We start from the raw sequence: 24308 nt of genomic DNA on the forward strand, positions 1-24308 counted from the left end.
GTAAGTAAATTATTCTTTAGCCAAAGATCAATTATAGTTAGTCCTTTTTGAGTATTCGTACGAATGGAATTCCACGTTTTGCCAGTAAAAACAATGGCCGTGTCATCAGCATATGAAAAAATCTTGGCATTATTTATTTGTATGTTTAGCAAATTGTTTATATAAATCAAGAAGAGCGTAGGCCCGAGCACACTTCTCTGAGGAACACCAAAATCTACATTGCAGTATGCACTAGTACTCGTATACTTATCAATCTTAACGCATTGTTTCCTGTTTGTTAAATAATCACTAAGTAGTGCCAAAGGTATAACCCTTATGCCAATCCGTTCCATTTTTTGTACAAGAATGTAGACAGAGACATTATCAAATGCCTTTTTTAGATCTAAAAATACCGTGAGACGTATACTTTCTTTATTTAGTTGGTCTACTATTAAAGTTTTTAAGGCTGTTACAGCATATTCCGTAGATATATTTTGTCTAAAACCAAACTGACAATCCGATATGATATTGTATTTATTAAGATAGGTATCAAGTCATTTATTAATATTTTTTTCTATGATTTTTGAAAAAGCTGTTAATACAAATATATATGTCTATAATTGTTAACGTCATCTCTGTCACCACTCTTGTATACAGGTGTTACTGTAATTCTAAAGAATCAATTTTAGCCTTCAACTGTTTATTCTGATCCGTGAGGTAATTAATAGTCTCCAAAATTCCTTGATTTGTTTCTTGTACCTCCTTTAAGCTCAATAGCGTTTGGCAAATTTTTGCATCAGAATTAGCAAAAAGAGCAGCTATCGACTTTATCATTTCATCCTTGAAAGCTGTAAGATCTGACATACCAATAGAATCTTCCTACCGTAACCTCTTACTACGGATCATAAAAAAATTTGTAGGAGTCAAATGTATGTCCGGCTCCGAAGACGACTTTTCCAGAGAAACATTCATAGTAGACTAAAAAAAACAATATACATTTATATATTTAAAACAATGTATACTAAGCCCATTAGTAGGCGAGTAGTATTTATTCATGATAAGGTAAGTACACTTCTTAACTTGGATCATATAATAATAAGATACTCAACACAACATGTGTTTGATAAGATGTGATAATATTTTTTTTTAAGAAAATAAACTGGGAGTTAGAAATAAGTCATTGCTTGCTTGCAATTTATAAAGAGTAGTGCTGTCGAAAATGAGGAAAATCCCTGAAAATATCAAGTTCGGAGTAGCTTCTGCTGCTTATCAGATTGAGGGTGGATGGAACGCAGCAGGTAAATAAATTACAATTAATTATTTTTAGATTATGCGGGCGAACTTTCTACAAAAATTTCCAAAATTTATTGAGTATACTTTTTGGTGCTGTATGGAGCTTTCATTGCAGTGATTTTTTTTGTTACCGTCAGAGACTATTATAATAGTTTGTGATTTGTTACTAGCAATAAAGTAGTAATATTTGATAGTAGTATTTTACAGTGCATTTAAAATATTTATCAAATAACCAATTTACAGACAAGTCACCTAGTATCTGGGATACATTTTGCCGAAAGCCGGGTGCCATTTTAGATGGCACAAATGGCGAGGATACATGCAAATCCTATGAGTATTACAAGCGAGACATCGAGATGATCAAATTTCTAGGAGTCCAAATCTACAGGTTCTCTATATCTTGGCCCAGAATTCTTCCTGAAGGGTTCTCCAACAAAATAAGCAAAGTAGGCACAGAATATTACAATAATTTGATCAATGAGTTAATAGCTAATGGAATCGAGCCTGTAGTTACGATATATCACTGGGATTTGCCCCAGAAACTCCAAGATCTCGGTGGTTGGGCCAACCCTGAAATTGCCGTATGGTTTGAAGACTATGCGAGGGTTTTATATGAATTATTTGGAGATAGAGTAAAGACGTGGATTACTTTGAATGAACCGAAGCAATTTGGTGTTTTTGGTTATGGAATGTCAAGGTTTGCGCCCGGTTTGAATATAAGTGGTATTGCTGAGTATTTGGTAGCAAAGAATTTGCTTCTCGCGCATGCGAGGGCATGGCATCTATATGATAAAGAATTCCGGCCATCACAAAAAGGTAAGCAAGCTAATTAAGTGTTTAAGTTCTTCTTGATCGTTTTTATTCATCCTTTTCTTCTCAAGAAAAAAATAATTTATAGTAAGAATTTATAGTAAGAATAGTATTAAATTATCTGTGGTAGTAATAAATTAATACTGTGTCTTCAAATCGAATAGCAAAAATACACGTAAATTCTTATACTATGTAAATGAGACCCCGTATTTTTTTTCAAAATAACATACCCAGAAATACGTGCAATTAAGGTATTAATATATACATACCATTAAATTTTCCAGGTATATGTGGTCTTACAATAGCTACGGACTATCGCGAGGGCGAGACTGACTTTCCAGAAGACGTGATTACTGGACAAGAAGCGATGGACTTCGAAGTTGGGTTGTACAGTCATCCTATATTTTCTACCGAAGGTGGTTTCCCTGAGAGTGTGATACGACGTATTGGGCAGAAAAGTGTCGAACAGGGCTACCCTCGAAGTAGATTGCCAGAGCTCAGTAAAGAAGAAATTGAATTTATTAAAGGTAGGTACTTGATATAAAAAAAATATTATTTAATTGTGTAATGTTAATTCTAAGAAGTTGGCGTGAATTGTACTTATCCCAGCTACTCATGTTACGTCTCCATTAGCAGTTTTACGTTCATAATTTTATTTAGATTGAAAACTTTGCGTTTCTTTATTGGATACTTCGATTATAAATACAGAGAACATCGAACCTTAAAAACGGGTCAACTTTTTGTCGGCTAATTGTCAAATTAGCTAACTCTTGATACCCATATATTGCCATTCTCAAGGCCTAAGATTTTGTGTCTTCATACACTGTAATTTCACATTCAAATTCTACCATTCGAACTAAACGTAGACATGCAAGTTTAGCTGCTTTGCAACAAAAATTTTAGTCAGAGGACTTTCATGAAAGGTGCGAGGCGTGTCATATTGTTTAAAAACAAGATTATCAGTTTATCAGGTAATCAATAATAATATAACAAAGTCACAAGCAGTAAATAATAATAGATAGGTGCCTACATTGATTATAAATTTTAATGAACAAACAATAAATGGATAAATGATACCTTTCGCGCGATACGTTGATAACATTTATGTACTTAATCAATATCTGATTGCAATCGCGCATCTCTTGAGATACTATGACTTCTATATATAGATAACTACTAAAATTTTTCAAAATAGAAACAACAGATTAAATTGTAATGGAATGAAATAGAATAAGTATACAAATATATTGTCGTCTAGTCCCGGCATAGAATGGACCAACCCTTCCTGTCTCGTGGATGTCGTAAAAGGCAACTAAGGGAACTTAATTGTCAAAGGATGGACAGCATATTCCCTCTTAAAACATCTCTAGAGCCTAACTGCGGCTGGCCTACTGACAAAACACCCCTAACGAGGAGGCCTATGTTCTGCAGTGGACAGTTAACGAATGATATAATAATGATATTAATATAAAAAGTAGTAATAAGAATAATAATAAATTACATTGCTCCCGAAACAAAAGAGTCAAAATACAAAGAAAAGAACTTTATAGTATTTACTTAAATCGTGATGAATGAAGTTCCGTTTATGCTTCAACTTTATACATTAGTACCATTCCAATCTTCAATTTGTCCACTACAGAATATTGACTTTTCCCATTAGTAGTTAATATACTCTATATTGCTAGCAATGGGGCCGTTAGTCTCCATTACTAATACCCTTACCCTCGAACTGTTAAGACGCCAAGTAGTACGTGAATTTTGTCTATTTTAATTTAGGTAATATTAAAGGAAAAGTGTGTCAATAATAAAAGTTTATTACAGGAACAAGTGACTTCTACGGATTCAATCACTATTCAACAAGATTTTATACACGTAGCACTTATAAAGAAGGGACGTTCCCAGTGCCCTCTTACGAGGACGATATTGGTGGAGTCTTTTCTTTAAAAGATTATAAGCCAGCTGCCATTATCCATTCTACGGTAAATATTATATAACTTTACTAATCCAAATATTATGTACGTAGTAGGTAATACACCAATAATCTTTGATACAGAGACAATATTATTTAAAATATAAAATATAATTCCATAATAATCCGAACTCGGTATATGGTTTTTTTATACAACTTAGAATGGCAAACAAGCTGACGACCTACCTGATGGAAAGTGGTAACCGTCGCCTATAAACATGAGCAGTACCATGGGTATAACAGAATATACTGTTTCGCCGATGATACCCCCCATGCGTTGCCATTCCTAAGGACTCAGATGTTATTCCTCTGTACCCTGTAAATTCACGCCATATCCCACCCTTCAAACCCAAACACAGCCATGCAAACACAACTGCTTAACGGTAGAAACACGAATGGGACAGAGGTACCCAAGCAATCGACTTTTGTACAAAGTCTTCCTCTGGTTTTTATTTCATCTCGTCTTTCCAGTGCTGTGGTATTCAGGTGATAATTTCTGGCCTCTAAATTAATGTTCTATTTATCTAGAAAACTCAAATGATGGGCCAACTGACCTGAGTTGATAATGGGTATTAGCAGCTCCATTACTAGCAATATACCCTGTCAGATCGACCTCCACGCGGTTGCCCTGGAAATCATCGTGATTAATTCCAGACAAATTTATCACAATGGACTAATTGACTTGTATTTCAATTCTTTACTGGTACTCCGCTAGCTTACATAGTTAGTGCAGGCGGTGTTACCATTCCATTATCAACCATTGGACTGTCTCTCACCTATCATTATTCACTGGTATCTCGCCAACGTATTCCATAAAAAACTATGTACAGATATTTTATTATTATTATATCTTATAAAGCAATTTAATAAAATATTTGCAGGCCATACCGGCGGGCATGAGGAAGGCACTAAAATGGGTTAAAGACAATTGCAACGACCCCGAAATATTGATTTTGGAAAACGGTTTCGGCGATTTGGGAGGTTTAGAGGATGTCGACAGGATATCGTATTTAGCCGACTACATCAACTCCATGTTGGATGCTATTGAAATTGACAAGTGTAATGTCACCATGTACACTGTATGGAGTCTCATGGATAATTTCGAATGGTGTAGTGGTTTGCGGTAGGTATTTCTTTAATCGACTTATAAAGGGAGGAAAGGGATTGTTAGTAATGGGATCTAATTTTCCCATTACTAGAAATACCAGGTCGACCTCCACGCGTTTCCACCTGGAAACTATCATGGTTAATTCTAGTACAATTGGTCTTGATGGGCTAACTGACCGGCTTCCATCGTCACCTATCATCCCTCACTGGTGCTTCTCCAGCGTATACCGACAGCGTAGGCGGGATAACCATTCCATTATCAAAACCCTTTAAAAAAATCGACATATAAAAAAGACGTACTCAATACGGTAGTATATTTTTGTGTTCATTACCTCGCTAGTCTGTGGTTTATTAATCGATTTGGATAATTCTTTATTTATTTGAAAGCGTTGGTCTCGTAGATTACAATTTGATGCATAAAGTAATTCTTATGTGTTGGCATTACTGAGGACTAATATGCTAATTTATCTGCTCAAATTGCCACATAACACATTTCATACCTAACAAAACAAAGTACTAGTTAGCATAGTTATGTTACTATGTATTGTTTAATAAGAATATTTGGCACTTATGTTGACTTATGGCACTTGACTCATTCATAATAGGGTGTTATTTTCAACAGAACTTAATGATAATGTAAACAAACGATTGTCCCGATAATAGTCAATTGATGTCCAATAGAAGTACAAACCGAGAATCGACTAAATGATTTTATATTTCAATTTGTTTCTGGTTTCATTTAGAGAATATTTCTGTGATATTTAAAAAAAAAACATGGTTATCTTGACAGTTAAACCTTAGTAATATTGTAAATGTGAATGTTTTTTACTTTGTTTGTTACCTTATTATGTTTATTGCCTTAATGGCTTAACCAATCATTATGAAATTTGATATACACTTATTACATGGAACAGAGAAGAAATAATATAACAAACTTTTTATAATCCGACTTTAAAACTGAAGGAGGTTCTCAATTCAATACAGTATTTTTTTTTATTGTTTATTACCTCATAAATCCATCAGTTGTACACCGATTTGGAAAATCCTTTAAACTTTATCAAAATCTGTTCAACAGTTGGGTTTTTAAATCAGAATAACTAGTTTTGCCATAAGAGAAGTCAGTTATTTTGTAGAACACAATTTATTTTATCCTGGTTAGTAAACATATTCCGGTCACGCGGACAAAGTCCTAGGTAAAAGTTAGTAATTACATAAATATCAAAAGGAATCCTTTATATTTAATCGTAATACATCTTTTTTTATAACACGAAGGTTGCAAACAAGTATACAACCCGTCTGATGGTAAACGGTCATTGTAGTCTATGGACGCCTACAACACTAGGGGTGTCACGTGCGCGTTGCCAATCCTGAAGAAACCTAAATACTTATACCCTTTTTGAAGAACACCAAACTGTATTCTCTAGGGATTGAAATAATTACTAAATGACATCATAATTTTTAATTAAATAACATTATATTGTGTAAATGATTACTAATTACATTGTATCATTATCGTCATCATATCAGCCTTTAACTGTCCGCTGTTGAACGTAAGCCTCCCGCTTGGGGAGTTTTGCCAGTAGTTGCCATGCGTGGCAGGCGGATTGGCTACTGCAGTTAGGCTTTGGAGATGTTTTAAGAGGGACGCTGCTACCCCTTTCGCGCCATCTCTTAGTTGACTATTACGACACTCACGGGATAGGAAGTAGTGGCCGAACTTTCTCTATCACTCTGAATATTCTATTGTACAAATATTACCTACTTATTTGGTTGTGCAAATAAATATTGCACATATATTTAAATATGTAGGATTGTCTTATGAAGTATGTTTATATGTAAGATAAACGAAGTTTATAATAATATAAGATAAGATAATATAAGATAGATAGTATAAGATAAAATATTTTATGATTACGGAATATATTTCTTACATAATCTACAATATATTTATTTATTTAGTAACTATAAAAAATAATATACGTTCAAATATCTTTTTATCTTTTATTATTTAACATTACAAGATAAAAATAAGTATGTTTTGAGTTGAGATGGAAACGATAATATCTCATTATAAGTTATTATTAGTTATATCTCTATATTCGAGAGTGGTATAGCATAAAGAGTGCATGGGCAGTACAGTAATGTGACATTCGTGGTGGAAATACAATTTTACATCAGATTCATTCAAGAGAAAGAAATCTTGGAATTCTTATTTTTTCGTATGAACTTCCATCACCTAGTCTTTCATCATCATATTAGCTAATAACTGTCCACTACTGAACATAAGGCCACAAGGCCATAAAGAAGAGTTTCGAGCCTCCTGCATATTCATAATTACCTAAATAACATTTATTGCTGAATGATAATTATCGTAAGTCAGTGTATTAATCTATATCGGTATTATTCACATATTAACTTTAGTTTCGGCTTCAATAAGGTCCGTTCACACAGACTGGCGTTTAAAATTGTGTTTTATATAATTGAAATAAGGTGCATTTTTATTAACTTACTTTTCAATGCGATAAAAATCTGCTGCCCTACTTGAATTGCCTGTGTGAAAGGACACTAACGAGCTCCTATCAAGTCCTTTAATATATTTAAATAACTATAATACATTTGTGTTTACAGAATTAAATTCGGCATCTTCGAGATAAATTACGACGACGAAGAACGGACTCGAAGGCCCAAATCCTCAGCGTTTTGGTTTCGTCACTTGGTTGCTACAAGGACGCTAGATCACAATTATAAAGCAGTGCGAAAGGAACTGCTATTCTAATGAAAACAATTATTTGTTTAAAGAGTAACGAAGGAAATAATCAACTTTGACATAGTACCTGGAATCGAGCGTATCATTTTCTATCTATTATTTAAATTGATATTTGCCAGAGGGAGACTGTATAAGTCGTTTGCTTGGACACCTCTTACCCATTCATGTTTATAGCGTAAAGCAGTTGTTTGCATGGCTGTTTCGGTTTAAAGGGTAGGATATTACAGTGAAATTACAAGGTACATAGGAAGAACATCGGAGTCCTTAGGAATACCAACGCATGGGGGGGGGGGGGGTATCATGGGCGAAACAGTATACTCTGTTATATACTTGGTACTGTTCATGTCTATAGGCGACGGTTACCACTTTGCATCAGATGGGCCTCAAGTTGTTTCCCATTTTAAGTTGCAAAAAAAAAAAATTTAGATAATACTCAAATTGGCGATATAAAGAGGAAATTTCTTTTGTTTCTGATGCATAAACTCAAAAATAAAATGATACTTAACCATTTTAAAAAATCTTTCACCTAAAGATAGCTACATTATCAGCATATTTGGTTACGATAACCCCGATTACTATCAGACGGGTCGTATAGTTATTTGCCACCAAAGTAGTATAAAAAAAAAATTAAAAATGGGCTGTATTTAAAAAAAAAATAGACTTCCTCTTCCTATTTACTAGCACGAATCCAAAGCGGGTTTGATTATAAAAATAAATGTTAAAAAAATATTATATTCATTTATTAATAAAACATTCTTACAATACATCATAAACTCGTCATAGTCGTAAAATACTGACGGATCTGACAAATATTACATATAAAGATCCGTCAGTATTCTATGACTATGACGATATAGATCGTTCTATATACTAGTTCAGTCGTTTTAGTAAATGTTTTACATAAAATAAGCACCAATCCACCCAAGAGTACAATTCCATTTTTTACATCTTCAAACCTTTACTGAGCAGAAACAAAAAAGGACTGCAACAGCCTCTGACCTTTTTACCAATCCAATTACAATTTACGTAACGGTAACGTCCTCTGGAGTTGAGTTTCTACGCTGCTTCGATGTAATTGAATACCTTTGACATGGTTTAAGGTTTCACGTGCCTTTAACAATATTTTATTAGACAAATTCTTAACACAAATTACATATATTCTACTTTGTATTTAATTTCGAAACTTCTAGTCCTGATTCAAGTATTTTGCCCATAAAGATGTCAAAATTTATTTTTCAACAGCTTTGCCCATTGTTTGTGTTGTAATATTTTTGTATTTAACATTGCTTGTATATTATTGATAGTTAACAATAAAGAGTTCTTACATATTACCTATTATTATTTATTTCCTTCACTCAAAAGTATTAGGAAATGGCATTTGCTTTAGACAAATTATTTTGGCTTATAAAAATAGGCAAAGCAAGATATATAATGAGCAAACAAATAGTTGTATGATAAGTCAGTTATACTGTTGACTTTACATTCTATTTGTCTATATATAATTATTGCAATAAGGCGAATTTTTAGTTAAGTAAATAATAACTTTAAACAAATAAAATACTAATAGCAATATCGATGACTAGCTTTTGCCTGCGGCTTTATTCTGATGATTTATTATACTCTTTACTAAATGATACAATAAACAGAGGTAGGCCTTTACAAATACATAATCCGTCAACTACATAAATTAAGTGAGCATTTTAGATATTGCAGTTTTGTTAATGATTAACATATACATAATTTTTCTTTTCGCACTCACCAACCTGCTATTACTAGGGTTGCTATGGCCAGTCTATGACTATGAATATGTAAAAATAACAATATAAGTATATTTGTAAGCGCCTGTCACACATATATGAAATCTTACAAAGAAAAAAAAGCAAATCATAGTTTCTAAAACAAGAGTTATTATATGTGTGTGTATCACAGTAACACAAAACGGCCACAACTCTATACGTAGTTTTGTCCTATTGGACAAAACAGTGGTTCACTGCTATGACCTGTATTTAATAACAGGATATAGTTATTTACTATAATTGATGTATTATAAAGTAACTAGTATAATAAATACATTTTAGCTTGGTTTATATTAGCAATATCACAACTAGACATTCAAGTTGTTAATATGAATATGGAAGACGCAAGTAAGGTAGGGAAGTTATACTAAACCTACCATTCACAACAAAATATACGTAACAAAATAGGTATATATACAACATGTTTTTAGAAATAATCTAATTTCTATATAAATACATAATTCGACGTGTGAGCCCGGTTCATCCCTTCCTTTCCAATTGGTGTCGTAAGAAGCGACTAAGGGAATTTAATTGTCCAGGGATGGTCAAGCAGCATTCCTTTTAAAATAACTCCAAGGCCTAGCTACAGTTGCCAACCCGCTTGCCAAGTGTGGCAACTACTGGCCAAACCCCCAAAAGGTGAAGGCTTATGTTCAACAGACAATTAAAGGCTGATATGGTGATGATAATATGATGTAGTCTAACAGGCCTTTTGCTAGCAATTTACTCTAACATGTTGTAATGGATGATATTGAAATGGTAACCCTACCTGCGCTATCGGTATACACTGGCGGAGTACCAGTGAGGGATGATAGATAAGGAAACAGGTCAGTTCGCCCATCGTGGTGAATACGTAAAGAATTAACCATGATAGTTTCCAGGGGGAACCGCGTGGAGGTCAACTTGATAGAGAGTATATTGCTAGCAATGGGGCCGTTAATCCCCATTACCACCAATCCCTTTCCCCCTACTCTAACTGTTTGGGCAGTCGTATGCTACATGTAGTGTTTTCCAGGGAATTCCAAGTTATCCAGCCGTTTGTAGACCTCGAGCATGGTGGGGCGATCGCCGCGGGAGTACTTGGTGCAGTGGACGCCGATGGCCACAAATTCGCGGCATAGTCCCGGGTTCGAGTGCGGCGTGCCTTGTAGTAGACGGTCTTCTAGAGACGCTGTAGAGTTAAATATGAATATGAGTGATTATTATATTTAGTTTAAATCTAGCACATATAGCGTGGCTGTTTCTATTCTAAATAATAATTATAAGCAAAAATAAAAAAAAGATATCTTGGGGATGCAAGTAAACTATCATTAATTAATATTAATTTATTTCTTTTATCTTTATTGCACAATAAAACTTTGTACAAGTGGCGAGCTTAATGCCATATGGCATTCTCTCCCAGCTAACCATTAGGTAAAAACAGAAAGCGTATGAAGGGCAGATGTGGTGAAAAATATGTGACATAATTATACTGTGATATAATATGTTAAAGAACATATAAAATTGTATATAATTGTAAAAAAGAAGTTGTTGCAAAGTATCTAAAAACGGTCAGATCTGGGGAAGAGGTGACGACGGTCAAATATTCAAAGGGATAAAAAGAGATTACTGCGTGATAACATGGTTATTGTAAAGGTCGTTCAGAGAAAAAAATAATATTTACTGCTCTTATATACCAGTATTTTGTTTTGCCAGTAATGGCGAAATAGTTAAATTGAGCCTTGTAAACAAACAAAAGAGACAGAGATGGTCCAGTCGAGCAGTTAACAAAAACCTCTAATTGAGCAGTCTTGACAAAAAGACACGCAAACTGATCTTAGAATTAAAATTAAAAAAAAAATGAACAAACCAAAGTCGAGTCCGTCCCTGGCCTGCTGCTGTATCCAGTCGCTGAGCAGCGGCACAGGCCGGTTGCGGTCGATGGGCGGCAAGCAGCTGGCAATCTCCACCATCACCACGCCGTAGCTGAACACGTCCACCGCGGGCGACAGGCACCGCGAGCGGAGGTACTCGTCCGGCAGGTACGGACGTGTCCCGTGAACTCTGACGACGGATTGGATTATTTAGTTTATGACAACTACACATTTGCACAACGCCAACTAGTTGTAAATTTTTTAACTAACCACTGAGATACAGGCTCAGCCTAGTTCGGTGGCTAGTAACTAGGTGTAAATTGTTATTAAATAAAGAATTATCAATTATCAAATAAAACAATTGTAATCTAAGTAAAAAAAAACTAGTTGTAAATTATACAGAGCTTGTATTATGGGTACTAGACAACTGACGGACATACTATTAATTTAAATTTAATATTACATAAAATAAATTCAAATTTATAAAGATTTTACTTTTTTAAAAACTTGTCAAGATGAAACCTTATATAACAGACCATGTCTTATTGATGTAAATGTTCAGTTTTGCTGATAGAACAGTTTCTTTAAAGGATGCTAACGATATTGACTTCATCTATATATAGAAAACACTCAGAACAATATAAACATACTCATAAATATTAGTGTCGTGCGGGGAATTGAACCTACGACTATCGGAACGTGGAGCAGTATGTTAAACCCTGCTAGACCACATACATAGACATAAGGTGATAGTTTAAAAAACTTACCTAGACACTTTCAGATGTGTCCTCTCCTCACCGTAGGGCCCTTTCCTGGCCAGGCCGAAGTCTCCTATCTTCGGCATGAGGCACTGGTCCAGCAGTATGTTCGCCGGCTTGATGTCGCCGTGTATCAGCGGCGTGCCGGTCATCGTGTGTAAATATTGCAAACCTCTAGAATTAGATTTATTTTATTAATTTATTTATATGCTTATGTACATTCAAACTGTTTATAATTACTCCTGTCCATCCAAAGGTTGCCTGGAAGAGATCGCTTTTAGCGATAAGGTCGCCCATTTTTTTCTCATTGTTTCATTATTTCTTGTAATTGTTTGTATTTATAATAAGTTTACTATTGTAATCTTTTGGAGGAAACAATAAAGAATATTAATATATCTATCTATCTATCTACATTCACCGTTAGATACTAGGTTATATCAAAAGTCAATACCTAATACTGATCATATCAGGCCTAGTTAAGTCCAGTAGATTTAAAAAATTTTGTTACAATTTTAATTATTTAAAACTACTAATCTGTATGCTCAGTAACCGATATACCTTACTGATAGTTTTTTTTTTTGATGAGTGAAAATAATATGGTAACCCCGCTGGCGCAAACGGGATACGCTGGCGGAGCACCAGTGAAGGGTGATAGATGAAAATGAAAACAGGCCATCATGATGAATTCATCAGGAATTAACCATGATAGTTTCCAGGGAGAACCGCGAGGAGGTCGACCTGGTTGGGTATATTGCTAGCAATGGGAACCTTACTGATAGTATTACTACTATGAAGTAGGCAACACTATTAGTTTAGGTCACATTATCTCAAGATGTAATACGAATTCAAAAGTGACGTTGGGTTGACTGAATTCGACATATATTATAAAACCAGAGACTACCAGTGGGAGACTTTGTACAAAAGTCGATTGCTTGGGTACCTCTGTCCCATTCGTGTTTCAACCGTGAAGCAGTTGTTTGCATGGCTGTGTTTCGGTTTGAAGGGTGGGATATGGCGTGAATTTACTGGGTACAGAGGAATAACACCTGAGTCCTCAGGAATGTCAACGCATGGGGGGTATCATGGGTGAACAGTATACTCTGTTATGTCCATGGTACTGCTCATGTCTATAGGCGACAGTTACCACTTTCCATCAGGTGGGCCGTCAGCTTGTTTGCCATTCTAAGTTGTATAAAAAAAAAAGATTATAGAGGGTTGTGATAAGGAAAATTATTCTGTGTATAATATGATATAGAATGGGCCACCCCTCCCTGTCCCCTAGGTATTGTAAGATGCTACTAAGGGCACTTAATTGATTTTGAAATGTATCCCATTTCCCATCATTGGAAGCAGCGTCCCTCTTTAAACAATACCAACTGCGGTTGGCAACTTGCCTGCCAAGCGTGACAACTATTAGCAAAACTTCCCAATACAGGTATATCTATGTTTAGCAGTAGAAAGTTTACAGCCGATATGATTATATAAAATTTCCTTAAATATCTCTCTCCTAGGTATAGATATCAAATAGGTAACAATTTTATTAAATTAGTTATATTTTTTTATACCTGGCAACCCCATGTGCTATCCTGTACCGTTGCGACCATGTGAGAGGTGGATAGTGTGATTTGGAACGCAATTTCTGTTCTAGAGAGCCACACGCCATGAATTGGTAGACCAAGCAAGCTTCCGCGCCTGTAAACAAAAACCAATAAAGTAAGTAGGTAGGTATTATAAGTAGGTAGAGAATAGACGACGCAATTGAGGTAAATGGAAATTTTGCTTTTTTAATTTTTTATTTTAAGGGTATTTACCTTTCTTAGGTATATCATTGTATAATATAATTTATAATATATCCAAAAAAAAAAATCAAAATCATATTTATTCGCTTGCTACATGGTACAATAAGAAGTTACATATACAGGTACATTATATGCAGCACCCCGCAGAGGTATGCAAATGTTAAACTGTATTTAGTCTACAAAAATTTATAATAAGTTTTACGTTTAACGCGTTTATAAGGTAAATGCCTTTTTTTCTTATAATATCATTGTATAAATTTCAACAGGCTTCAAAAAGGCTTCTTTCCCTTCATTTTCTTCTAAATCCCTTCCTCCATGCACTGGTAGCAGAAGTCACCAACAAATGCATTCCCAAAAAGGGTTGACGTCAGACAAGCGGCAAATCGTAAAACTAAGGCAAATCTTTTTGTAATATGAATTATAACATATTAAGCCGACCCCAAATAATAATTGGGATAAGGGTAGGAAGATGACGGCTTGGTTTTGATTCTGATAACGTGTCGATGATAAATACAGAGAATTTATAAGCACTTACCTCCAAAACTATAACCGTAGAGAGGTAATATGTTATCATGGCGGTATTGGTTGAGACACAGCTCTCGTATCAATTCGCGGTTCCGGGCGTCTGTGTCGCGGAGACGTTTGATTGCCACCAACGAGTTCAGCCACACACCTGTTAACAGAACTATGATTATTTCGGTGTTCTTTTTACAACTCACTTTAAAAAGAATGAAACAAAGAGATTTAAAAAATTCTTTTTAATCTGGAAGGATATGGCTACAGATTGGTAGCATAGAAATTTTATAACAATTAGTTCTGTAGGTTAGTTTTTAGAACAAAATAACTGGTTTTGTCAAAATTGAAGATTTTTTTATAGGATCCTTAGATATTAACAACTTAGTATAATATTACTATATATATATATATATACTGCTACTCATGTAAATGTCGCGTAGGCATCCGTAATATTGTACCGCTCCGATATCTATATATTGGGTCTGTCTGGACATTGATGGTGGAAAAAAGGTCATGTTGTATATATCGGTTCTATTTACTATGCTCCATTTCATTATTATATACTGGATAATCGATATTTAATATATTTATTATTGGACCAATGTAATAAAAATTGTAAATAAAATATATAGATATTACTATATATTACCTATACTTAATGGTCGCTCTCTTGTAACAACAGTTTCTAAAGCGACATCGTTATGTATGAAGGATTCCGACACGGCATACCGGATCAGTTTTTACGTGCCTCCGAAGCACAAAACAAGTAACGTTCACTTTTTATTTAATGCAAATATGAATTAGAAATTTCAACAGTTTAGATTTGAAATCCATTTAGCATTGTTTTACTGTGCAGTCAAATGCCACAGACACGCATGAAGCGATATTTTAATGGGAACTGCTGAGGAATGAAATGTCCTTCCTTCTTGTATTTCTGGAGAAATACAAATTTGACTCTAAGTCGACGGTGAAAAATAACTTTTGCTAAGTGTGCTCCATCCTAGATCTTATCACCAGTTTATCTTATCACAAACCCATTTTGACATTAAAAAAAAAAAACTTTTAAAAAGACAAATTTCTGGTGATACCTTTAAATACTTGTCCAAATCCACCGCGTCCTAGCAAGTTGGCGTCACTCCAGTTGTCGGTTGCCGCCTTCAAGTCGTCGTACTTAAGCATCGGTATCGTGAGCACGTTTCGCATAATTTCATCCTTCACGTCATTGGCCCTGTCATCTTGCGTCGAGGATACTGTCTGTAAAATTACAATGATGTATCGAATTAAATATAAATTTCATAAAACTTTAAATTATACATTAGAATGATCATATTTTACAGCAGACGTCGCAAACAGTATGGTGATGGGTGGCATGCATTTTCCAAATGCATTATAAGAAATGGTGAAATTTAATTTCACAACATTTTTTTACACTAAAAATTAGGAAGTTTGTTTTATTTTTAATATTTTACAAGATATTAATTATAGTAAACCCCAGGCTCTTAGTTAATCCCATCATTTTATTACCATTGAAAAGTGATAAATGAAACATTTTGAGTCACGGGCTTCAAATATATTTATAAATCGAGTCGTCAGCTAAAAAGTTTAAAAATCGCTGTTTTGCAGCAACAAAAATAACAGCCGAGTTTCTTGCCCGTTCTCCTAAGATAAAATTTCATTCCGTACAGGCGTACTCTTAAATCTAATATCAATGCAATCTATTGTCGACATTACAGGATCCATTATGATACATAAGGTGCCTCTCACGCGTGATTTTTTTTAGACTTAGAAATTTTTTAGTTAAAAATATAAGAGTAACTCGGTTGTACTATCAATATATGCTAGTGGGCCACCAATAAAGGATAATAAGTGATTTGACCCCATTACTAAAAATATCCTCCCCCTTGACTAAAATACTATTCCTATGTATCCAGTAATTTCACTGTCATATCTCACTCCTTAGTAGAAAAAGCTGACATGCAAACATAGTTGCTTGGGTGAAGGGATTGTTAGTAATGGGGCGATTAGTCCCTATTGCTATCAATATGTCCTATAGGGTCGACCTCCACGCGGTTCCCCCTGGAAACTATCGTGACTAATTCATCGTTGAATTAGTCATGATGGGCTAACTGATCTGCCTTTTTATCCTCACCAATTATCCCTCAATGGTGCCCCGCCAGTGTATACCGATAGTGCAGGCAGGGTTACCATTTCATTATCATCCATTAAAAAAACATAGCTGCTTGGGGGAATGGAACTGTTAGTAGTAGGCTCTAATTCCCCCATTACTAGCAATACACCCTATCAGGTCGACTTCCACGCGGTTTTCCCTGAGAATTTAATTCTTGTGGAATTTGTCACGATGGGCCAACTGACCTGTTTCATCTTCATCTATCATCCTTCACTGGTGCCCCGCCAGCACATACCAATAGCGTAGGCAGGGTTACCATTTCATTATCACCCAAAACATAGCTGCTTAAAGGCACATTTAAAACACTAGACGAGTAGAGGTACCTAAACATACAACTTTTATGTAGTGTCATATTAATATAAATGGAATGATGATATACCTATTATATATAGTATGTTATATATTATTAATTGTATGTATAAAACCGCAAAAGCTTACCTTACTTAGATCGCTGGTTGAGTCATCAGTAGGTGAGTTGCCATTCAATCCATTGCTTGATGTCGGCGGTGCTTGGTTGACATGAATACCCTGAACAGGAAAAATTATACCTTCTTAGAAATAATTGTATTATTGTGACATAGTTTCTCTATAGCATATAAAAATAATATAAAAAAACAAAGTCGCTGTCTGTCTGTTTCTCCTTCTACACCTCAATAATTTTACTTTCATATGAAATTGAAGTAATATTTTCTGACATACATCATGAAGTCATGACATCTAACATGAAGTTTAATTAGGATATATTGTACGTACAAATCTTTTGTAAAAAAAACCTAACTAAACTTTTGTATAAATATATAATTCATGAGAAGTCGGGGTCGGTCTTTAGTACATTTTAATCTATTTTTCTATTGGCATTTGGCAATACTGTTGTAATTATATATGCAATTAATAATTAGTAACAATCGTAGCTGTATGTTAATATAGTCATACATCAAAATAATATTGCATATAAGTTTGTATAGTTTGGTTATATTTTATACATTATTACGACAAGTTCATTGGGGGGGTAGGCAGAGGGAACGAAGTGCCGAAGGTCTCTACTCCAAAACAATAGATAATATTAAACAATAGATTCATTACATTCATAACTAGTCTGAAGCATAGATATTATTTTGTTTACTGTACTAACTTGAAAATTGGACGCGTTGAATAAGTATAGAAAACAAAAATGATTGTTTTTCGAGTCTCGTTTCTTTGGAAAATATGCCCAGTTTTCTGGTAGAACGGTCCCTTAAAAGAAAGCTATAATAAAAAACCAGCACCCGCAATAGATCTTGTTAAAATTTTATTTCCAGATCTATTTTGAGCTTTAAGCTAATTTTTTTATAATCAAAACATGCTCTTCTAGTTTACTTAGAACAAATAAATATACTTATTATATCCATATATATATATATATATATATATATATATATATATATATATATATATATATATATATATATATATATATATATATATATATATATATATATACTCGAACTAAAACAATTGAAGGAATTTTATATGATAAAAATCTTAGCATTGTTAATAAAAAATAATAGTTTATTAGCATTTCAAATTAGGCATGAGTCATTGGATGTTACGAATGGATAAAATGCGTCATCTATAAGCTCTGTCGTTTAAGGAAAGCAAGAAAATACTATTTTTTTTTTGTGATAATATTTACCTTGTTAAGACTACCTATACAGTCAATACAATCAGAAAATATTACTACATTTTTCACTTGATATTAGGATAAAAACTCTCTTAAAATTTAATCTAGGACATGGTCTATATGTGTACTTTAATACAAATCTGTTTGGATATTTGTTTATTTTTGAGGAATAAAGGTCCAAACCCATACAGAAACGTTCACATTTTAATATTAGTACTTTAGGATCACAATAGCATGATAGTTCAGACATTATTTATCATTTCCACCCAAAATTTATGACTATAAAATATATATTGGACCTAATTCATAGGGGTTTCCTTTAACCACTTAATGCGAGGGTTTTTCTGTGAAATGAGGTCCACTGGCGCACGCACTAAATTCGAACAGCCATACAATGAATATACACTAAGCTCTATGAAATACAAATGGACGAGAAGGTATTGCTTCAGATAAAAATATAAACATAATATTTATAAGTGGCGAGATGTACTCGGGATAGCGCAAATCAGAATACATTTGATGCGTGAGAGGGTCTCGTTCGAGATGCTTATGTGGTTAATAGATGGCAATGGATTTCACAAGCGCTATCACAAGTGGAGACAGACTTCATAGAATACATTTCTACAGATGGGGCTAGTAATCTCCATTATGAAAAATTCCCTCCGCCAGATTTAATAGGATATTATACTCCTATAAATAATGTTCACTCATAAAAAAGATCCTAAAAATATTTGTAATTAATAATAATGAGTTACCTTTTCAAAAACTGGCAGTGGTATTGATGACTCATCTGTTTTCAATTTCTGTTTTTTCGCATCGTCTGTAAAAATATGGCATCTATTTAGTTCTAATATAAAATAGTAAGTACCTTTACCGCACGTTACATCCAAAACTGTCAATTCAAATTTACGACTAAAATTCTAGTGAACGTTAAGAGTCGACGAATGTCTCCGACTATTCTGTTAGAGATTATATTCGTGAGCATTACCATCAGACAGGCCGTATGCTTGTTTGCCAATAAAGCAGCATAAAACAATCTTTTTTTTATATATAACATAAGGGGCAAACGATTCATCTACTGTTGACTAACGCCGCCAATTAACATCTGTAACACCAGAGGAACTGCTGGTTTTACCGGCCTTTTAAGAAGAAATACGAAGGAATATTTTTAATAGTATAGATACGTACCAACAAACGCTGTGCTGTCCTTCCCTCCTATACCGTTCTTTGTAATCAGCTTCCTCAAAAGAGTTTGATATCTCGCGTCCACTGCTGGCGTGAGCGACTGCATCGCGGGCACGTGTTTCATATGATATAATAATATGTACAACTCTTCCACTCGATGGTTCAGTTGGCCCCAACGGGTCAATAATAAAGCGGTAGGCGAGGAAGCCAGCCGGCGCGCCGACTGCTCTATTTCCTAAAAAAGCAGTAATTTACTCAATATTGTTTAAATTATTTGAAATTTTTTTCTTAAAACTAAATTAGCTATATAAAGATAGTGAAAACGAATAAAAATTTTGAGTCCCTATACGAGACGATGCATCGTATTACTATAAAACATAGTACAACTTTTTTTCGCATTTTTTAAAGACACTCCTTTGGAAAACTTAAATTTTCACTGGCAGAACATTTAAAAGGATAGTAGTAAATTTACGCTGTCGATCTATCGTCTCGGTTAGCGTAAACCAATAGCGCAGGCAGAGTTACCATTGCATTTTAAAGTATTAAAAAAAAGAACAAACTATAATAGAGTTGGCTTACAGAGTTAAGCTCGCCTTTACATTTTTATTGAAAATAAATTAAAACAATGTAATTTTTATGTACAATAAAGTATAAGTAAAGATAATAAATAAAATTAAGCGCGTAAATTAGTATAAATACATTCTAATAGATATTTGTTTACTAAATTTTGTTCAGCGTTTTGTTCATCGAGCGTGATTGAGTAACATATTTAAACAAATTTTCACATATTATAAATTACAATCTCGTAATACAATTTTTTTTGGTGGATTAAATGGTATGGTAACCCCGCCTGCGCTAAAGGGATACGCTGGCGGAGCACCAGTGAAGGGTGATAGATGAGAATGAAAATGGCCAGTTAGCCCATCATGATGAATTCATCAGGAATTAACCATGATAGTTTCCAGGGGGAACCGCGAGGAGGTCGACCTAGTTGGGTATATTGCTAGCAATGGGATTTTTAGTCTCCATTACTAACAATCCATAATATAGTATTAGTATATCCCCCATAATATAGTATTAATTTTATGATATGCGTATATTTAAATAAAATTTGTGACTGACCTCGTAACCATAGAGTTGTACGGTATATTAGAGACAATATTAAAATAATGAATATTTTTTGTATAAGTAACAAAAACTGGTTATAGTGGTTGAGGAAAAATTTGAAGCGGCCCGTGGATCGTCACTCCGACTGAGTCAGTCGTTCATTGTGTCCTATATTTATAAACATTTTGCTGTTTTATTATCAACTAGCGATTCGATCCGGCTTCACACGGGTAGATCGAATTTTCTAAAATAAAATATATCGCTGATGTTAACCGCTGATAAAAAAGATCTTTATTAGGGTATACGTTCCGTAAATTCGCCGCGAATACAGAAACCGTGAATATGGACAGCCGAAACACTTATACAGTGGCGTTAGTATTTGACAACATATTTTAGGCGTAGTTGTAATAAAATCTGTTTTACTTTTTTATCAATCTGTGCCGACACGTTTACAAAGGATACCTAATCCTTTTTAATAATATGTACCGATTAGATCCGCGAATATAGAAATCTTTAGCCACGAATATAGGAATTGGGTCACAATTTTTTAATCCGCAAATAGTGAAAACGCGCATAAAGGAAGCGTGAATAAGGAGTAAAAGCTCCTGTATAGTTTTCTATAGATGAGAGAGCTTATAGAAATGGTTGAATAATTTTTGTGTTTACGCATTCATCATCATCATCATCTCAGCCATTATCCGTCTACTGTTGAACATAGGTCTCCCCCATAGACTGTTATAAAGAACGGTCTTGAGCCACCTGTATCCACTGGCTCCCTTGCATTTAAGGTCATCACTCCATCTAGTGGGTGAGGGTCGTCCTACATTGCGTTTGCTCATACGGGGTCGCCACTCAAGAGCTTTTCTGCCATAACCTTTATCCATTAAAACAAGCAATCAAATCATTTCTTATTATAATATTAGTATAGAGATGCTGCGACTTTTTCCGCATCAATTTCGCTTGTTCGAATAAATATAATCCCAATAAAATCTTTAATGATATTAAATGATAATTTATTTAAAAATTAATTTTTTAAGTCTCAGTAGTTAAGTACTATATGAAAACACAAAGATAAATGCTAACTTTTGTCCTGAACAATGAACATTCCTGTCACATGGACAAAGTTACGGTAAAAGCTTGTTAAACACATTTTCACATATTACAAAGTATTCTATGTTGTGGTTCAGGTAATCATATAAATATTACAGGATCAGGAACAGTAAGCCATGGGTTTTTATATCTAATAATTTCAAAATATTGCAAAAAGTTAGACATTTATGAAGCTTATTGCTACAAGATTTTTCTTCTATTCAGGTTAATTTAATGTTTCCTTCAAATTGATAAAAAAAAAACGATAAAAACCGCTAAAAGACCGCACTAATGATTTTTGTTGTTATTCAAAGTTAAATCTTATCGTGTCACAGATTTTTTGGTGCTCTTACTAATTTGGGAATTCTAATTTTGGTAATGATAAGCCATGCCATAGAATCAAAATCATTTTCAAGTTTACTAAACAATCAAGAAATATTTTAATATATTTTTTTAATATATATACATATATATATTTATACCATTGAAGTGGCAAAGAACCTACCTACGGCTACAGTAACCGGTTACCATCAGGTGGCCCATATGCCCACTTGGTGCAAGTGGTTACCGTAGCGTATGAATGCCTGCAATACCAGGGGTATTATGGGAAATTTTTAATTTTATTAAGATTCCTAATATCAATTCCCAAAAAAAAACAATTATTTTAAGAATTTTGTTCCTCAGTTTGTTTGTTCTGTATACTTACACTGGTTACATATATAAAGTTACTTTTTTATTTTATCTCCTAGATTTAAAATTTTTGTGTATGTTGCATTAAACTGGAGGCAATCCTATTAATGTTTGGACATTTATTACTTAATCACAGTATAATAAATGGCTGAATGGACTTGACTAAACCTTGATACATAATAAGATTAAAATCCTAAGTTAACACATAGCAGTTAAAACAGGTAAAATCATAGGAAACAGCTAGTATAAAATATTTGTTCCTCTAAGATAAATAGTGAGATTTAAAAGTTGCAGTGTGATAGATAAAAATGTTATGTTGATAAACTCAAGGGTATCCACTGACTATAAACTTAGTAAATACTTAAACAATTTTAAAATTCTTTCACTAATAGAAATCTGCATTTTTGGTAATATACAAAGGATGTATTTATTAAAAAAAATTGCATAAAGTAGGGTGTGCAAAGGTTTTCCCTAGAGACTACAGTATGGGGTTCTTCAAAAGGGGTATACTAAGGTTTCTTCAAGATCGGCAATGTGCACGTGACATCACTGGTATTGCAAACAAAAAAAATTTACCAAGAATAATAACAATAATTTCCAAGATGGGCAATGTAGAGGTATATATTAGAAAACATATATTGCTAGTAATGGGGCAAGAAGCCTTTATTACTAATGATTCCTCCAGACAGGCACGAATACTAGACATGTTGATTTCTGTTATGGTGAATATAACATTTGACATGCCCACAACAACACAACCAATATGGTAAGGTAAGCCTACCACTATTTCTCAGACTACCTTAGCGTCTTATTGCTTTTTCATCACAAAATAGTTTAACATAGTTATTATAAGCCAGGGTAGTATACTATGGTCTGTGACATTCTCTTATTTGAAGACTCGGTTTGTACCTACTTTTCATTACATAGATGCATAACTAGCTTCGATTGAAAAAGAGATATATCATCTGGGCACATTTTTATTACCAGACTGCACAAAAATATATAAATATAATAATAGTTATTATCAAAATTTGTAATTATACGTATTAAAAAAAGATGGTAAAATAGTTATGAATAATATTTATATAGAGTAAATAACTGAAATATAAATTTAAATAGTACATAAATATAAATTATTAGATAAAATAATTAGAAACTATTACACTTTTAGAATACTTATTATTGTGTGGGTATTTCCCAGAAATGGATTGTAACGTAATTGGTAATGGGAAAGCCCACGGTACATTTTAAAGATACTCACGTTTACTTCAAAAGCTGTGTATTTCATGTGTACACCAGCCAATTCTTTCCAGTCGTCATCATTGTCCAACAATCTGCACAATTTCTTATTAACATCATACGGTAAATCGTAGATATACATTTTTTTCTAAGTTTTCCTTATAGTAAAAAGTTCAAAACACAAACAGGAGTAATGACATTTGATGAAATAGATTTATAAATTACCTAATTAACTACATGGTGGCGTTCTTGTAGCGAGTGTAAGTCTGTGTTGCCATTTCGACAACAAGTTTCCGGGCTAAACTGAAATATAAAGACTAGTTTAATCTATCATGATCACGGCTCCTATCACAATTATTTGAAGTGACGTAATACGATTTTTATAACACAAGGTTTTTGGCTTTTAGTGTTACGACTACCCTCTTACCTGATATTAACTCTCCTTGGGAATAAATTTGTTAGTGATATCCGCTATTTAAAATAAAAAGAAAAATATATAATAT

General features: G+C 33.8%; 2 protein-coding genes across 3 annotated transcripts; one reads left to right on the forward strand and one right to left on the reverse strand.

The window, feature by feature from the left end:
* The first annotated feature begins 1116 nt into the window (after positions 1–1116).
* On the forward strand, positions 1117–9256 carry LOC113514340 (myrosinase 1-like). The gene is made up of 6 exons (XM_031908097.2): positions 1117–1277; positions 1516–2088; positions 2367–2609; positions 3904–4061; positions 4933–5174; positions 7787–9256. Exons 1-6 carry the CDS (start codon positions 1199–1201, stop codon positions 7932–7934), a joined length of 1443 nt encoding a protein of 480 aa, XP_031763957.2. The 5' UTR covers positions 1117–1198; the 3' UTR covers positions 7935–9256.
* LOC113514316 (serine/threonine-protein kinase pelle) lies at positions 8644–24049 on the reverse strand. 2 transcript variants are annotated; one of them, XM_026898370.3, is made up of 10 exons: positions 23828–24049; positions 19684–19915; positions 19251–19315; positions 17274–17363; positions 15736–15901; positions 14667–14804; positions 13898–14024; positions 12342–12506; positions 11571–11764; positions 8644–10892 (listed from the first exon to the last, which is right to left on the reverse strand). In XM_026898370.3, the coding sequence occupies exons 1-10, from the start codon at positions 23945–23947 to the stop codon at positions 10717–10719; spliced, it is 1473 nt and encodes a 490-aa protein (XP_026754171.1). In that variant the 5' UTR covers positions 23948–24049; the 3' UTR covers positions 8644–10716. The 2 variants fall into 2 exon arrangements, with proteins under 2 accessions (XP_026754171.1, XP_026754172.1); XM_026898371.3 differs by lacking the exon at positions 23828–24049 and adding an exon at positions 20803–20943.
* Positions 24050–24308: the final 259 nt, after the last annotated feature.

The sequence above is a fragment of the Galleria mellonella genome, unplaced genomic scaffold (genome assembly GCF_026898425.1).
Source record: "Galleria mellonella isolate WM207_F2 unplaced genomic scaffold, CSIRO_AGI_GalMel_v1 utg35, whole genome shotgun sequence".
NCBI classification, from domain to species: domain Eukaryota; kingdom Metazoa; phylum Arthropoda; class Insecta; order Lepidoptera; family Pyralidae; genus Galleria; species Galleria mellonella.

Coding starts and splice junctions, on each gene's coding strand:
- LOC113514340 (XM_031908097.2), top strand. CDS start 1,199: ATGAGGAAAATCCCTGAAAATATCAAGTTCGGAGTAGCTTCTGCTGCT. Junction 2,610..3,903: donor AGAAATTGAATTTATTAAAG/GTAGGTACTTGA, acceptor AGTTTATTACAG/GAACAAGTGACTTCTACGGA. Junction 5,175..7,786: donor GAATGGTGTAGTGGTTTGCG/GTAGGTATTTCT, acceptor TTGTGTTTACAG/AATTAAATTCGGCATCTTCG.
- LOC113514316 (XM_026898370.3), bottom strand. CDS start 23,947: ATGTATATCTACGATTTACCGTATGATGTTAATAAGAAATTGTGCAGA. Junction 17,364..19,250: donor CACTGCCAGTTTTTGAAAAG/GTAACTCATTAT, acceptor TTTCCTGTTCAG/GGTATTCATGTCAACCAAGC. Junction 14,025..14,666: donor CTACGGTTATAGTTTTGGAG/GTAAGTGCTTAT, acceptor TTTTGTTTACAG/GCGCGGAAGCTTGCTTGGTC.